This window comes from Zingiber officinale, chromosome 8A, assembly GCF_018446385.1.
Source record: "Zingiber officinale cultivar Zhangliang chromosome 8A, Zo_v1.1, whole genome shotgun sequence".
In the NCBI taxonomy this organism is placed as follows: domain Eukaryota; kingdom Viridiplantae; phylum Streptophyta; class Magnoliopsida; order Zingiberales; family Zingiberaceae; genus Zingiber; species Zingiber officinale.
Genome location: NC_056000.1, coordinates 886832 through 904566, shown reverse-complemented (window position 1 = coordinate 904566; position 17735 = coordinate 886832). Strand labels below are relative to the sequence as shown.

Genomic DNA, 17735 nt, shown 5'->3' with positions numbered 1-17735 from the left:
AACCTCATATGTAATTTAGCAGCTAAGTAGGAAAATAAGTTGCTACCATTACTATTTCACTACCAAGAAATTGTCAAAAGCAAGTGGATTATTGGTACAAAATAGTAAAATTTCAGTATACATTGTGACCATTTAAGTACGAATTATTTTAGATCGTGTATTATTTTAAGAAATTCGAGTATAATGTTCTAGAGGCTTCTCCTTCATCATCTAGTAGCAACCCCACATGTAATTAGTAACTAAGTAGGAAAATAAGTTATTACCATAATAATTTTACTACCATCATTATGCCAAGGGCAAGTAAATTAGTGGTACAGAATAGTAAATTTTTAGTATACATTGTGAAAAATTGAGTACGAATTGTTTTAGATTGTGTATTATTTTAAGAAATTTAAGTATAAAGTTCTAGTGGCACCTCCATCATGATCTTGTTGCAACCTCACATATAATTAGTAACTAAGTAGCAAAACAAGTTGCTACCATTATTATTTCACTATCATTATTTACTTATGAAATTTTGACAAGATCCTATTACACATGTTACTATATCCACAAATGACATGGAAATAAAGAGTATACTAAACATTTAATTTCATGACTGAACTAGAAAATACACTGACACAACAACCACAAATACAAGTCACTTACTAAAAGTATGAAATATAGATATCACACCATTCTCAAACATCAACTACTAATAAGCTCACCTTTCATAAATAGTACATAGGAGTCACTGACTTAATAGAATACAATAACAAAAAAGGACCATCAACGCAACAACCGGCCACGAATACTGTCGCTAGATCGAGTACACCTTCTTGTCGATGCATCCTCGCTTCTTCTTTGTTCTATCATCCCCCTTTTCCTGTACATTGGAAAACATATTAGTTGTTTTTAGAACAACCATAATCTTTAGTTCAAATATATGAGTACATGCTCCTTAAAGAAATTTCAGCAATTTACTTGTAAATCAAACAGTTTCACACTATTTCACAAAACAAAAGCAGAGTTAGTTAATGGCTTCTTTGCAACTGCGTCGGTTATGGCCTCGCCCATGACATCGACCACACTTTGTCACACGTTTTCGACTTGTGAAGGTATCCTTTGAGTTCTTCTTCTACCGGTTGGCTTGAACATCAGGAGCATTGATTACAAATGGGTGCTCGGGATTGGACTCATACATGTGACATGTAGGGATTGGATTTAAGATTCCTCTGTAGCTTTCACGATACAACTCTATCTTAAAGTATTTGTCACAGAAATCATATAATGACAATGACTTTGACTCTATTGCTGCACATGCATGTTTGCATGGAAACCTATTAACCTGCCATGCTCTGCACGAACAAGTCATAACAGACAAATCAACAGCAAATGATTTATCTCCATCCACAACCTCAAAACTCCAGCCACATGCCTTACGTAGTTTTAAGCTGCGAGATTCAGCATATGTTTTTGCAAGAGCATTCTCCTTTGATGGACTCAATCTTTTAACCATCCCCATTGTTGCTTCACGTCGTCTGTGCATCATGTCCATAATTTGAATGCGTATATGGTCCACCATGGGCACAATAGGAAGAAATCGTGCTATTTTAACCCAATTATTCCACGATTCGGCTATGTTATTATTCATGACACCCCAACGATTTCCTAGAAAACATGCATTTGCCCAACTTTCTGGACATGAAGATACTATGAAGTCTTTAGCAAGTGGCATTGACCGTATTATATTGTTAATATGTTCTTGAAACTCTTGTCTCGATAGGGCATATGCAGCTTTCTTGAAAACAGATGACCAATATTTTTTGTTATGAAGTGGGTAGCTTCGCATGACCTACATTCAAATAAAAAAAAAGAATATAAACTAGTATGCACAAAGTAATATCTAAAAAGTAATGTTTCCTAACAAAAGTATACCATTAGACAAACCTGTTTCACGAAATTATCTACCAAATGCCTTAAACAGTAGGCATGATGACTGACTGGGAATACTAACTGAATAGCCTTGATTATCCCAGGATGTCTGTCAGAGAAAAAGGTAAACTCATGGAACCCAATAAAGCGATGTGAAAGTAGAGCACTTTTAAGTTGGAAACAAAACCATCCCCAATTATCATCATTTTCAGCATCTACAACTGAGTATGCTAATGTGAAAAGATCATCATTAGCATCCTTTGCCACAGCAACCAAAATACATCCCTTGTATTTATTCTTTATGTGAGTGCCATCCAAGAAAACCAAGGGCCTACATCCATTGATAAAACCAGTTGCACATGCGTTGAAACAGATGAATAATCGTTTAAAGTTATTACTACAATGATCAATTTCACACTCGACAAAACTTCCAGGATTAGTTTCTTTGATAGCACTACAATACCATCTTAATCCATCATACGCCCCCTCCTCTACACCATGAATGTCATGCATTGCCAATTCCTTCCCTTTCCAAACCTTGTTGTAATTAAGCTCAACCCCATAATCTCTGTGAATATCTTTCAACATCATGCATGGTCGATACGAGGGCTCTCCCCTCAATCTGTCCATCACAATATTAGAAACCCAGGCAGCATCAGCTTTAGGATGTCCTCTACTACGAAGATTGTCATCTCCACAAGTATGAATTAGATTGCATTTTCTAAAGCCAAAAAGTTTGTCAGCTTTATGTCTTGAAGCATATATTCTCCAAGAACAGTTGCTTGTGCTACAGACAAGAATAACCTTCTTATTATCATTCTTTTTATACAAAAATGACCGTTTCGTAGCAACTGCATAATTTTTAGCACATTTTCGAAATTCTGCAGCATCCTTGAATATTTGGCCCTCTCCACGGATGCAATGACTCCAAACGTCTATGGAATTTCTTACCAACCCCACTTCAAGATGGTCATCATTACTAGTCTGTGTCTCTTCTTCAGTTTCAAACCTTATCAATTTAACAGTGAGTATAATATCATTGTACGCATAAAACAATTTTAGTTAACCTACTATCTATATACCAAAACACACAGCATTAAATTCTTAAATAATTATCAAAGACTTATTAATGAAACTGAAATGTGTACAATACAACATGTGGATGCGTATGAAATCTAAACAATAGGATATCATTTTTTAACTATTTTAAGTAGTTCAATATTTTGTTGATCTCTCATTTTTTACCTTTTAATAAATTATTAATGCAACGTAAATGGGATATAGTCATGTTCTATTTAATAGTTCAAATGATCCAATGTCTTCAAAACTAAAACTCACGCATGATCAAGATTCACAAGAAGCACACCTATAACATATCTCCATGAAACATATGATAAAAAATGATAAATAACTAAACAAGATATCATCAGCAATTGTAATCTACAAATGAAATATCAAGCAAAGCAAAAAAAATAAATAAATAAATTTCATCATCATCAATATCAACCCAATTCCTATAAAAAAAAATCAAGGTAGAAATTTTTTACCTTTCAAGATTGTGGGAACCCATATCATCTTTTTTCACCGCTCTCATATTAATTATTGTCAATCTCATAGACGTGTAAAGATGTGTCATAATACGGACGTCATCATCTTCATTCAATGTCACATACATATTCTGATGTGGAGCTAGATATTGCAAGATCACATTTTGTGGAGCAATCTCCTCACATTTTCTTCCAAGATTAAGAAACAACTCCATTAGACTGAAGCCATTAAAAATTGAAATCATATAGAGGTCTTCTTTATACTTGCAACTACCCAGAAATGAAAAATTCGAAGATCCTGATCCAGATTCCATTTCTCCAAGAAATTGAACAAAAACCTGCGTCACCTAAGTGGTTGAGAAATTGCATTAGAAAACATTATACAATTTCATAATCAAATCATAACATAATATCAATTACAAAATAAATTGAGAAATGATATACAATTTCATAACACATCATAAATGAGGAACAATATACTCATTCAAATATTATCGGCCTTTATTCTTTATATAACATTAGAAAATTGTCTTTAGGAAGTGGAACACACAATGTCATTTCTCAAATTCTATAACCTCTATTAGTTGGTTCTATATGCTTGCTCTCTCTAAAATAAAAATATCCAATACAAAGTGTTCCATATTTTGGACAAAGAATCTATTTAATATACCCATTGCAGTATCACATTTTTGCTAAGTATCCCTTTGTCCAACCTCCCAAAGTGGTTATCCTCGTGCAAATTCCTTCCAACAAGAAAGCACTGAATAATGATTAAAAAAATATAATAAATCAAAGTGGTTTGCAGAGATTCTTAATCCAAAACATGTCATCATTAATTTAGTGGGCACCAAAATATAATAAACCATCACCAATAGCACAAAATTTTGTACAAATCGTACAATGACATGTTGAAAATCGAGAAGCCAACAAATTCGAATAATAACTTACATCAAACAAATAATGAACTGTGGATATCAAACAAAATGTTACTAATCAATCAAAAAATTATAAAAAGTGAAGAAACTTACTATTTTTCAAGGTAACTAGTTGGAAGCAACGAGATCGGACTAATAAGAGGCTTAATGCAAGGTGAAGAAACTTCGACTATCTATTTCGACGCCTGCTTCAGTCTCCTCGTCGGAGTGTTTGGCCGGTCACTGAATCTCAGTGTTTAGGATTTTGCATGGTCGTGGATTTTCTATGGATTTGTTTGGTTAGGGTTTTTCGAATGGAGATCATGTTTGAAGAAGAAATAGGGGAGAGGTAAAGTAATTCAATTGGTAAATTTGTAAATTGATATATCAGGGAGTGAAACTGATTTCTTACATAAAGTTAATCTCTCTTAAAACATTTATTATTCAGTTGAAGAATTTATAGGTTCATAGTAGTTAGATATCTCATTTATCTATAAAAAGGATACTAAAATGTAAAAAAATCACCACCAAATAGCACAAAAATATTGTACAAATCACACAATGACCTGCTAAAAATCGAGAAGCCAAAAAATTTAAACAATAACCAACAACAAACAAATAATGTAATGTGAAAATCGAACAAAATAAGATTAATCGATCAAAAACTACAAATAGCGAAGAAACTTACTATTTTTTGAGGTGATTGGCTGACTTCGACTTTGTTTCTTTCGTCGTTTGCTTCAGTCTCCTCGTCGATGGATTTGGTCGGTCGGTTGGTGGATCTCGACGATTAGAGCTTTACATTGTCATCGGCGGGATTGGCGAACAAATGACTTTGTTTGGTTAGGGTTAGAGCTTTTTCTTCGTAGAAATGGACTGATAGATGTGGTTGGGAATGAAATGTGGGAGAGGTGAGGATTGGCGTGCTTGGTTAGGATTAGGGCTTTTCTTTTGTTATGTCCGATGGATGTGGCTGGGAAAGAAATGGGGGAGAGGAAAAGAATTAATGAGGGGGTAAATTTGTAAATTCATGTATTAGGGAGTTAAAAAAAAAATTTGGGGAGTGTAAAATAAATTTTGTTTAAAGAGGGAGCGGACATAAAGAAACATTCATGAATAAGAATTTATCTATAGTTTACCGTTTTTACAATTTCAGTTCCAAAATTTTCAAATTTAACGGGTTCAGAGTAACAAATTTGTTAAATTATAAATTTGAGCGTGAAAGAAAAATTATTTTCTCTCTCTCCTTTTCTCTGAACAAAACCTTTTCGCCTATTTGGGCCTTCTATCCAACCGCCGCTCCTCGTCATCGTCTTCCTTTTGCTCGGCGTGGCCTGTGGAAACCGTTCGTCCAGGTTTGATCGGCGGTGCGCCGGGACCCTACAGCAGCGACCTACTCCTTCTCGTTCTCTCTATCTCTGTCCCTCTCTTTACTGTTACTTCCACCTGTTCGTATCCGCCCTCATCGACGCGCTGCGCCGCGGCACGCGACGTTCTCCTGCTTACGCCCTCGGGGTTTTGTAAAATACAACTTCGCCTTCATCCGGTTCGTCATCAGCGCTTCCTAGGAACCGAGCAGCACTGCCCCACCACTGGCAACAGTTGAAGCTGCCATATTGAAGACGGGAACCTCCGGGAGGACAATCCACCGTATCTCGACCCCGAGGCCCGTGTATTTGGTCCTGGATCCAAGCACGTAACAGGCTACACATCCCCTTGTGCCTCTGGTAGAGCCCAAGGTACAGACAAGGTTCTTCTGTGCAAGTATTCCCTGACGGTTCTCCGTGTGCCACCTAGGCATTCCCTGTTTTCTTTTTAAGCGCTTTAAGAAATAAACAGCTTATTTCCTGCTCCTGTTTTCAGGTATGAGCAATGGCTTCTCATTGGCAGGCTATCCCTCTGGTTTCTTCACCATCATATCCAAACTCCATTGCTTGGTCAAGCGAGAACTTGGTGGCTATTGCTTGTGGTCACATTATTACGATATTGGTAGGCTTGTATATATATTTTTTCTGCCGTATTAATTATAGATATATTATGCTGGCAATAGTTTCTTTCAGGTCGAAGGAAAGGAGGTGGATGCAGTTTTTGTATGATTATAAACTCATTGTTCGTTTTTTTTTTCAGAATCCTGCTTTGCTTGTTGGCCCAAGAGGAATGATCACTCTCCAACCCAGCATTCCGTTTAATATCGGGATTGTTAAAAGAGAAGGTAAGTTTTGTTAAAAATCTTTTATCTTCCATGTGTTTTTCTTCAACAGGATTTTCAAGTTGAGATTCATTTTTTATAATCTTCTGAATCATGAATCTTAACAAATCATGGATTTCCATCATGTGAAATAGTTTTAGAAGATCTTGGCTTATTTGGAACATGTTTTACAACTTAAAATATAAAAAATTATTATATCCTATCACAGTTTAAATTATCATTTCATGCTAGGATTTCAATTTTCTGTCGAGATGGCACAGGAAACACATATCAGAGCGTGTAGAGATGGGCTTAGATAAGTTTTAGTCCTTTAATGGCCTTCCATTTAGCTTATTACTTTCTAAAATAAGTTCATAACAAGTATATAGTCAATTAAAATTAACATGTTGTACCAATATTTGACCTTTCCAACATTTAATAAAATATGCCAAAATTTGATCCTTTTCACTTAGATTCTTTACTTTTAAAAACAGGACTATATTAGTTTTTGATAGTTGAATTTAAAATGTATTTTGTTCAATTTCCTACTTCAAATGTGTGACAAAATGAATTTAGATAAGTTTTTTTATTTTTCTTTTGCTTAACTTGTTACTCTAACTATCAGGTCATAGGAATTAGATAACCATTTGAATTAAGGTTTTAGTAAACTACAACAACTAATAGCCAAGCCTTATCCTACTAGGTGGGGCCGGCTTAAAGCTTTAGTAAACTAATTATAAAAATATAACAAACATTAGTTGAATTCATTCAAATTCATCTCATCGCGTTTCAATGTTCGTTGATGCATGCCGAAAGTTTGCACGATATGATACTTACCAGCATGAGTTGCATAGTCAACATGGGAGAGAATACCACTACCAATTAATATCTTCTTTTAATTTAGTAGAATTGTAAATATTTTGGTCATGTCATCTGACCCAATACGAATTTCAAATCATGTGTTTTATTTAGTCGCTTAAATGATAAATAGAAAACGCCTTTCATGGTTCTTTTTGAAAAAAGTTTAATATTGTAATCTCATCTTAATTAAAACTTACAAAATATCTGTTCATTTTATCAAAAATTGAAATGGAAATATCTTTTCTGCCTCAACACGACAAGATATCTCATCTTGATTAAAACTTCACCATTCCCATTGATTTTGAGTTTGTGTGCAAGTCATCGAATTTGATATATCACTCTCTGTAATTCTCCACTTCTACCATGTTGTAAAAGATTCATCTTTTCCTTTCTCATTGTGATTCTTGGGTCTAAATTTTGATCTATTGATTTTAAGTTTTTAACATAATGGGTTGAGCTTAATTTTATGGATCATACTTAATATCTGATAGACCTTCTCTTTTCAGAATCGAGTGAAATATTAGTTACATTAAACTATATGAATCAATTTTTTTAAAGTTTTGCTTTATATACTGCTAGTATCATTTATAATCTAATTGTATTGAATAATATGAGACAAACCATGAATTTAACTATTTATGCCATAAAATGTAGAAATCCATCAAATGTGGAAATGATGTTGATGAGTTCCATTGACTTGTAGAATGCTGTGAATTGTATGTCTCTATTGCAGCCAATCATCAGACAGGATACTTGAGTTGTGGTTGGTAGCTCGTTATGTTTGGTATATTATTTGTTAAACATCAGTTGTTTCCCTTGTCTTTTAAATAAATTATTTCATTGAGGATTATACATACTAGAAGTTACTTCTTTAAGTTAGCATTTTATTCATGCAATTATGTTCAGTGGCTGGAAGAGTTCTGCAGTTGGCACTCATAATTGGATCAAATGGCTAATTGAGTTCATAAGATATTTCATCAACGAATTATTTTCCAAGGGCCAAGAACCATTTCAAAAAATGGCCATGTTATGATGGAGGGGATCCATATGATCCTATTGCATAAACATTTAGTCATGTGTTCACTTATCATACATGAGCTATGTGGTCACTGATGGTATATAACCTAGCTGCACTTATAAAATCTATGTTGTATGGATACGGGTACGGGTATCATATCAAATACAATACAGATATGGCGATATGGCAAATTTTGAAAATATAAGAAACGATACAACTAGGATATGACAATTATTAAAATATATAATGTTTTTTTTATTTTTGATCCACACAAAAAATAAAATTTAGAAACCCCGTGAATAGACAGCAAATCACATAAAAGCATCAACACTAATTTATAAAATTTTATTATTTAAAAATCCAATCCCATCTTTTTCCTCTGCAAACAAGAATCATCCACTATTTTACCTAGTCAAGAAACAATAATATTGGTCGTTGGAGAAAAGTTGTAGAGGAAAAGTCCAAGCATCTCTTCTTCCTTTCTATCTCTTTCACCATTGACAATTTCAAAAAGAAAAATAGAAAGAATAAATGGCGATAATATACCTGTGGGCTATGGAGCTTGGGCGGCACCGCAACGGTCACCGGTTTGGGAGGCTGCATGACAGTTACTTGCGAATTTCTGATGGTGACAGAGATGAAGTCACGCGATGATGAGAGGAAGAAGAAGGCTGATGAATTTTTCCGTTGACACAGGGCTAGGGCTAGGGCTAGGGCTAATGGGGTATTAAGCCCAATTAGTTTTCAACTATTTCTTAATTAGTCTCCCAAACTTCAATTTATTTCGATTTGATCCCTTAAACTTTTATTATTTTTGCAATTTCACCCAAACGTATTGGAAAAACGTATCCCTCCTGTGCCCAAGGCGTATCCGACTGGTCAAACCTACATAAAGTCAACAATACCAATTTTGCTATATCCAACACGTGTATCGGTGTATCATACCCGTATCGTATCCGTATCCGTTTCCGATACTTCAAAAAAAAAAAATTCAGAGTATTCGTGCTACATAATATAAAATCCTCAAAGAACTTGTAAAAACCTTAATGACATGGTCGTGAGCTCTTTTGTAATGTAGTCTCCTGACAAACGAAGATTTTGAGGGTTTTTTTTTTTTAATGCAGACCTTTTGACTCCCTGTTTGTTCACCACTTGCATATCACGGGATACCCGTCCATGTGCTCGGTCCATCTCATGGTCTCAACCTGGGTTTGCTTCTAATTCAGGGTAGGTCTTACTTTGACCTTGTATCTAACTCTCCAAAGTAACACCAATCATGTAACTTTTCTTTTAATTATACACTGTGAAGCAGAGCTACATCCAATTCCTTTTCTCCTTCAGTGTTTTTAGATTTTAATGCATGCCATTAGTTAATTTTGAATCATCTGCAGATGTTTGTTAGCTGTCTGCACTACTGATGGTCGTGTAAAGCTGTATCGACCACCATCCTGTGAATTTAAAGCTGAGTGGGTGGAGGTATGCAACTCTAGTAAAATCCTGCATTGGTTTAGACCTGCTGAACACCATTCCCAGTATTTTGAACTGAGATTTGATTCCAATTGCTGAACATGTGATTCTACTTTGAGTTTCTGTTTCTTTTCTTCACAAGTCATTTCAAAATAGATCATCCTGTATAAGAATGAACCAGCTTCATTTTTGAAGGGATTTTTGGATTTTGAAAAAATTGATAAATGCATTGCCCAAGTTAATATATCTGACACTTATTTTCTGTGGTACTCTATGTTTGAGGCCCAATATTATAGTTGGTTTTGTGAATTGTGGCATTTTCTGATGTTTGCTACTTCTGGTTCTAATTTATGTAGGTTGTTGATATATCCAACTTGCTATGTGATTACCTTACAAGGACAAATTTTGGTGAACCAAATTTGCCTACAACATCATTTTCTGAAGTGAGTTCCTAGCATCTGTCAAGTCTGACATGAAATGCTCTTTTTGCTTGTGATATTTGACCTAACGTGTTTTGGGCTATTTTAGTTTCCTCTTGCAGTTATACTTCCTCAGAAAGAAACAATTAAGGGCACCAAATTGGGGAAAAGGCGTATCAAGTCCCAAGGTTCCAGCAAAGATCCTGTATGCAAAAGGTATATCTTAGTCAGCTGTAGTCAAATCCTCAGTTTTTCTGCTAGATGTGCTTCTGTCTCTCAATTTTCCTTTCCTTTTATTTGTATATGTTGATTGGTAATAACTTGACATATATTGCATGAATGTATTTGTTGCTATGTGTTTTATTTACACTTTCAAATTCTCTTGTCTTATTTGGAAAATTTGCTGCTTTCAGAAGTGAGAGCATTAAAAAAGAAATATCACAAAGAAAGGTACTCACCCATGGTACAAATGCAGAGAGCTCACAAAAACATGAATTGCTCAGATGGGAAGATACAACAGCTGCAAATGAAGCTATTGCTAATACTAACAATCTTGTTAATGCTCATTCCAACATTAATCAAGTTTCTTCAAATGAGGTTCTTAGACGGTCATTTTCTTGGTCAATTCATAAAGGGACTAATTGACTGTTTTATTGTAGCAAACATCAATTACCCATATTTGGTGAGTAACATCAATTTACAGGTTGTTGGTGTCGACTCCAAGAGTGCTATGGTGGTGAGTGCTCAAGTTTCTCCAATATCAGAAAGTCTGCTTGCATCAGACATGGAAATTGGCCTGCCCCTGATTAGCCCAGAGCAATATGCTTCTCGTAGTGCATTGATGTCATCCCTTATTGTATCTTGGTCCCCAGTATTGCAGTCATCTCAAGTCCAGCCCGGGTCTTGCAACAGATGCGTGATACTTGCTGTAGGTGGAAAGTCTGGTAATATCTCTTTTTGGAGAATTGGTCAACCAGAATGCTACACCATTGAGCATGACAGAGTATTTGTTGATCCAATGCTTATTGGACTTTTTCCGGTGCATAACTCCTGGATCACCACAATAACTTGGGGATTGTTTGCATCATGTTCCTCAATTTCCCAGTTAATATTGGTCACTGGGGGTTCTGATGGCAGGTGATTTTACTTGGTGATACTTGAACATTGCTGTCTTCTTTTTATTTATTTATTTTGTGTATTTGTTTCACTTTGTTACACAAACAGTCACCCATTCTTATGATATACTCTAGAAGTGCATATACTGGAATCCAAATTGGCAACTAAGATAGAATGAGATGTATTTGTTGAATTGCAATTCACATTTGCTAAGTTGATAAGTTGCACACAATAATGAATCCATTTTTTACTTTCTGATTTTTTTTTTCTTTGATTGATTGGAAATGTAGTCTAACTGTGATGGTAAAATAATTTTCCTTCTGTTATCAATTCAATGTTACCAGATGGTCAAAGGTTTTTGCTACTGTATCATTCACATCTCTCTTTCTCTTAGTTGACTTTGCATTTCATGATATTTAAAAAAAAATGGTTTTTTTTTCTGGCAGGTTGTCTATGAATGTAAGTTTAACAATTTATCTACCAATAAATGTATCAGGATGAATCTTGTTAAGGGTTATGTTATGCTGATCTTTCTGTGATAGGTTTCTTGGAAATATGAAATTTTTAGTCTGCATCTATTGGGTACATATTGGCTTTTCATATTTTGTGATGATAGTTTATGCTATTCCTTGTGTTGTGTGCTAGCTATTGGTTTAAAATTTGTTTCATTTTTTGCATAAGTTTTGTATGAGCAACAAATGATTGTTAACAACTGAAATGAATGCTAGAAAGTATCACTATTAAATAAAATATTGAAGTTTTCTAGGTTTGGTTATTGAATGGTGCTTCATTTCCAACTGCTTTATTCATGAAAATGCACCATCTCATCTGCAGCCTGCTCCGTGGTCAGTGAATTAGTTATGGGTTAGTTGTTCTGATTAATTTGCTATAAATGTTTGTTTAACAACATGAAAAAGAAGAAATTTTTTGCTTAATGCAAGTAATATTCTTTATGAGTATTTCCTTCATGAGACATGAGTATGTAGCATCTATTTTCTTCTACACAATACATGGGTTACAACTTCATCAAGATGTGTATGAGCTGAAGTAATTTATTTTTCTACAGTGTAAAGATATGGTCAGCACATATTGAAGACCTGGTCAGTTCCTCGGAGGTCAATACTTCTCCATTTTCCTTAATAAACGAGGTAAAAAAATATCCATCTAGATTTGAATTTTCAAGCTCATCATTTAAACTTCATTCACCATTTTATTACTCATTTTTCTTATAGTTGACAGTATCTCTGCCTGTCCCAATTTCCCTAATTTCTTTGGCTGTGCCAAAACAATCTCAAGGAACAATTGTTTTAGCAATTGGGAAAGGTTCTGGAACGCTTGAAGTATGGATATGCCATGACTTATGCAGAAAACTAAAAAGTGTTGGTTCTTATAATGCTCATGACCAAGTGGTATATCTACTGCGTTTATGTATATTAATTAGAGTTCTAGTTGGAAAATGACAAACTTTTACTAACAGGTGACAGGTCTAGCTTGGGCATATGATGGTTGTTGTTTATACAGTTGCAGCCAGGTACTTTTGTCCACTTTCTGACATTCCAAATCAAATAATTGAGTAATATAATTTAGATCTCATTTATTTGATACACTTACGAGACTATAATAATATTTTTAAAGAGACATCTGATATTTGAAAATAATCTTGTATTCATGTTCCGAGTTCAATCAACTTATGCCTTCTCCAGGTTAGTTGGTCATTTTTTTGAGCTTGATATGTATTTCAAGAGGGTGATATCTCTACTTTAATGACAAAATATGCATTTGTGTGATTCCATTCTTTTCCACTGTCTTCTGTGTAAAGCTACTTTATTGACATACAGTATGGTGTGTAGAGCCATGCCATACTGGGTTTATACATATTAATTCCTAATCTTGAAGAAATGAGCCGTCTATCCTAAACTTCTCCCAAGTGAGAGTGATGTGGTTTTCTGATCAGAGAGGCATAGTTAATTCAAATGCTTTAACGTTTAGCGTTGCAGTAATTTGACTATTTTATGAAACTTTCTTGTTGCTCCATTTTCATCTAACAAAATCCTTATTTATTATGAAGACCATTCCTTTAATCCTTGATAAATGATACCTTTTAATTCTAAGGCTGCTTAGATCATGCTTTTCCAGGCTTTGAAATGAGAACTTGCACCAGTATTTCCTTTATTGTACCATAAATATGAAGGTTATTTAGATCTACTGTATTTTTATAGAGATAAAGCCTCTGGTCTGTCCAATTTATCATTAGAGATATGCCTAGGATCCATTTTACTTATAAATCTTGTTTTGCATGTAATAAGGAACATGAAATCTTAACTATGCAGTGTCTTGCCTGTTTGATTCAATAGTGGAAGTTACTTTCTGGTTAGGATCATTGTGATTGTTCGCGTGCCTTTCCGTTCTGCTAGCTGAATCTGTTTTAATGATATTGTGATGGTTATGTGCTTCATCAGAGTAATTGATATGCACACACTTTTTTTTGGCGACAAATATCAACTACATATTAGTACAAGAATTAAAGAGGATTCCTCTACTGATAAGTAAAAGAACTAAGTTACAAAATAGATTTTTTGCTAGCAAAGGTCAGAATGAGCATCAATTCCTGTGCAATTGATGTGCCATCGACTCTACCAAAATAGTCAAGGCTGATGAATTTTTTTCCTTGATAATGATCTGTAAGTGCCCTACATGAGTGTTTCTTCAATGAAATAAATAACCAGAGAATACAATGGTGCTATACCAATTCTTTGTTACCACCTTCCTTGCTAAGAGCAGCTAAAATTGCTTGTGAAATTATCTTTTCCATTTTCATAATTTTTTCGAGCATGATTAAAGCTCTTGAAAATGGGAGAGGTACCATCAATGATATCCACCACAATCTTAATAATGCTGAGGTGCTGTATGTGCACCAATCAATATTGTTCAAGTAGGACAAAGATGCTTTTTTATCTTGATGCTTCTTTTTGCGTGTATTGTTTTTGTGAAAAATTTGATTTTCTCATTGCAATACTCTGGTTTATTAAAGTTTCCATCCGAATTGTCTCATCTAGCTGTAAGTATGTTGCTTGTTTAGAAATCAACAAACTGTCAATGGAATTAGCTTTTTTTTTTGGCAGGATAATTCTATCCAAAGCTGGGTCTTACATGGAGACGCTCTTTATAAAGTTGACTTCCCCTCTAAATTTCCTGGGTTCAAAAACTCGATCAATGTAAGAAGGTTTTTATGTTTGTGTTATTTCTTTAATTCTTCTCCTATGCCATTTTGGGTTCTTGATGGAATACATGTTACCTTTGCAGCTATTACAAGTATCTGATCAGTGCTTTGGTCTTGCACTGTCTCCTGGAGGACTAATGATTGCTGCGGTAAGCTTGCTGATGACAATCTATCAGAATATTTGCTACACGTGTGATATTTGTATACTTCTGTGGCGCTTGCTCATATTATGTCAATTGACTAGAGTCAGTATCTTGTGCAGCTCTGTTGCTTATGGTGATTATAGATATTATACTAGATCCTTTAAATTATAATTTTAAGGTTGATTGCTTTTTATCTGTGCTTCAATTCAGGTTCAACCCCATAGTTGGTTGTTGATTGGCTAAAATAATTTTATTGTTGCTACTGTAGTGAAGACATCTTAAACACTTTGTTTTCTCTGAGTTAATTAGGCTCAAGTTTTAAATCTGTTAACTAGTTTGGCAAATTAGATATGCATACTGAACAAAGTTTACTCATATGTTCCACAGAAGATAACTTTCTACTTGATGGATATAGGATGTCTAGGGGGGTTTTAGTTCAACTGGTGAACCTATTTCTGTTTTCATAGTGTAGAAATCTTCTGTATTGTCTTCCATGAGGTTAAACATGCTGCAGTAATCAAATTGCTTATACATGTAGCCCTATTATAATAATAGTGGTAAATAGAAATGCTGCAATAATTGCCAGTTCTCTTCCTCGTTATAATGCCTCTTATATAACACTTTACATTGCGGCATGCATTTGATCATATATTTACATGACATCATACTTTCAGGTTCGAAGTTTTGACTCCCTTCTTCTGAACCAAATGTATCAGGCAAGGTGACAAATCTTTACAATAATAATATAACCATGGACATAATTTCTGATTGTAGAATTAGGGGATAGTTTTTTTTTTTGGGCAGCAGATCTGATGCTTTTACCATATTTAGGACTAACTCTTCCTGGTAACATACAGGACTCAGAAGGCAGTTGTTGAGTTTTTCTGGATTGGTGGACAGTCTTATGAAATTTCACCTGACAAAACTCTCGAATCCTCTGATGTATTGTCCGAGCGAGATCTATTGAGATGGGAATCAAATATCTTACACTGTTTCCTGACTTTTGAAGATGCACATGAGCCACTTGTTATCTGGGACATCATTTCGGCATTATTAGAATTTGATAAATATAATCCACAATTCGTCGATAATTTACTCTTGAAATGGATCACTAGCTTGTTTTCAGGATGTCCATCTGGTGCTTCCATTGACAAGGTCTTGTTTCACTTTCAAAGTAATCTGTCTGATATTAGTTCTCGCAGAATTTGCCTTCTGAACATCATCTGCAGAAGACTAATGCTAACCAAGGGCAATGGATCCAAAAACAATGAGAAATTTCATATATGGAATAAGTTGCTCATTAACAATGAATCAGAACTCCAGCAAAGGCTTGTGGCTTTCACTTTGGGGGCTGTTCGAAGTCATGCTACTTGTTTGTGTGATGTATTTTCAGCTAAAACTTGGTTCCCACAAGGTGTAGCACAAATGATGTGCTGGGTTCTTTTAAATGCTGAACTGGTACATAATCAGCTAAATGTTCTTGGATCTGAACTTAAAGCAGTTGGAAGCAGGTAATTTTTTTTCTAACCTATCAGGTACATTCTATTTGTTACATGCACTGTTTTACTCTCAGCACTATTTATTTTCCTATAGATCGTATCATGTTTCTTATATTAAGGTGTCATGCACTGTATCATGTTTTTCCTATATATTAACATGCCAATTTGTTCTAAGTTCTTTGGTGAATACAAATTTGTTGTTGGTAGGTCATGAAGCATTCAGTCTGATGTTTTTAGGCCCATTTATAACTTTTCCTGCTCAGTTTACTGGTGTTCCTATGCCAAGTTTATCATCTGGTGCTTCACAGTTTTAGTTTCCATCTTATAAAATGCTAACTGTATATAACTGCAGATTCTGAGATGATTCTGGAGAGATCAAGTTATCTCTTAAATGTTTTACCTTCTCCTTGCAAAGTATCACAATATGTTAGTTCATTGTGTTTTTTAGTTAAGTTGGCTTGATTCACCTACCAGGATCAATTCCTTCTGTGACTACACAGAAGAGACGTGCTCTTTCTGCTCCAGCCGGGTACCCTTCGAATCACTCGACATTGCTTGGTGCGAGGGTGACAGCATCTCAAACGAAAAACACAAATTACTAAGGTGCATGGTTTCACTGAAGCTGTGTTCTATTGATGTTCCAATGTGGTTTTGCATGTGTTGCCAACGGTGGGCAGCTAACTTATTGCCAGATACCTTCTTCACCTTCATGATACCCAAGTCTGGTGTGGAATACAAAGAACCATTGATGATGAATCCTCTACGACCATTGTGTCCATTTTGTGGAATATTACTGCAGAGATCAATGCCGGAGTTCTTGCCATCATCATCCCCAGTTTAAATTAAAATTTATTTATTTTATTTGTTTCACCACTTTGGAAGTGCGAGCTACTGTTCTTTCTCAGCACATGTAATTAATTTGTGTAATTTGGTCGTTTTGTATGGATCAACAATTAGCATAATTTTAGTCTGCTGATTGTGGCATCCAAATAGTGTCAATTAAACTCATTTCCTAGTAATTTTAGTCTATCGAATGGTTGTCAACTCCATCAAAGTCAAAAACTGCTGTTTGTTTTATTTGCTCTTCTCAGGTCCAAAGTGATATAGTAAGTCCCAAGGAAGGTGCAAATTTATGCAACTGATTCAAACAAATGGATTTGATCAAACAACTAATCCTTTGAACTCACAAGTTGTTCAGCTGAGGTGGTCGGGCCACGGATCATATTTGAAGATTATCAGATTTTTACTTTGGTGACTTGATCTTAATTTTATAAATCTTTTATATCTTTAGAGCTGTGTTGATCCATGTGTTCCTGACATGATTTTGGCCGGGTTATTGGAGATCCAAAAATCGCATTGTGGCTGCAGAATTTGTTTTAAAGGTAAGATAATGAGATCTTGATAGCTGTGTTGCCATGTAGCAGCTACT

General features: G+C 34.8%; 1 protein-coding gene across 4 annotated transcripts; it reads left to right on the top strand.

Moving 5' to 3' along the window:
• The first annotated feature begins 5619 nt into the window (after window positions 1–5619).
• On the top strand, window positions 5620–17290 carry LOC122011750. Of its 4 annotated transcripts, XM_042568130.1 has the most exons (19): window positions 5620–6114; window positions 6239–6364; window positions 6503–6587; window positions 8128–8187; window positions 9567–9669; window positions 9834–9918; window positions 10266–10352; window positions 10438–10544; window positions 10742–10925; window positions 11032–11465; window positions 12511–12592; window positions 12677–12853; window positions 12922–12975; window positions 14567–14659; window positions 14748–14813; window positions 15482–15528; window positions 15665–16318; window positions 16781–16909; window positions 16999–17290. In XM_042568130.1, exons 2-19 carry the CDS (start codon window positions 6248–6250, stop codon window positions 17150–17152), a joined length of 2718 nt encoding a protein of 905 aa, XP_042424064.1. In that variant the 5' UTR covers window positions 5620–6114; window positions 6239–6247; the 3' UTR covers window positions 17153–17290. The 4 variants fall into 4 exon arrangements, with proteins under 4 accessions (XP_042424064.1, XP_042424061.1, XP_042424063.1 ...); XM_042568127.1 differs by having other exon boundaries at window positions 16781–17290; XM_042568129.1 differs by lacking the exon at window positions 8128–8187 and having other exon boundaries at window positions 16781–17290.
• Window positions 17291–17735: the final 445 nt, after the last annotated feature.

What these genes read in the sequence shown, in the direction of transcription:
- LOC122011750 (XM_042568127.1), top strand. Translation starts at nt 6,248, where the DNA reads ATGGCTTCTCATTGGCAGGCTATCCCTCTGGTTTCTTCACCATCATAT. An exon ending in ATAATGCTCATGACCAAGTG is followed by an intron (nt 12,854 to 12,921) that starts GTATATCTACTG and finishes TTTTACTAACAG; the next exon opens with GTGACAGGTCTAGCTTGGGC. An exon ending in AACCAAATGTATCAGGCAAG is followed by an intron (nt 15,529 to 15,664) that starts GTGACAAATCTT and finishes GGTAACATACAG; the next exon opens with GACTCAGAAGGCAGTTGTTG.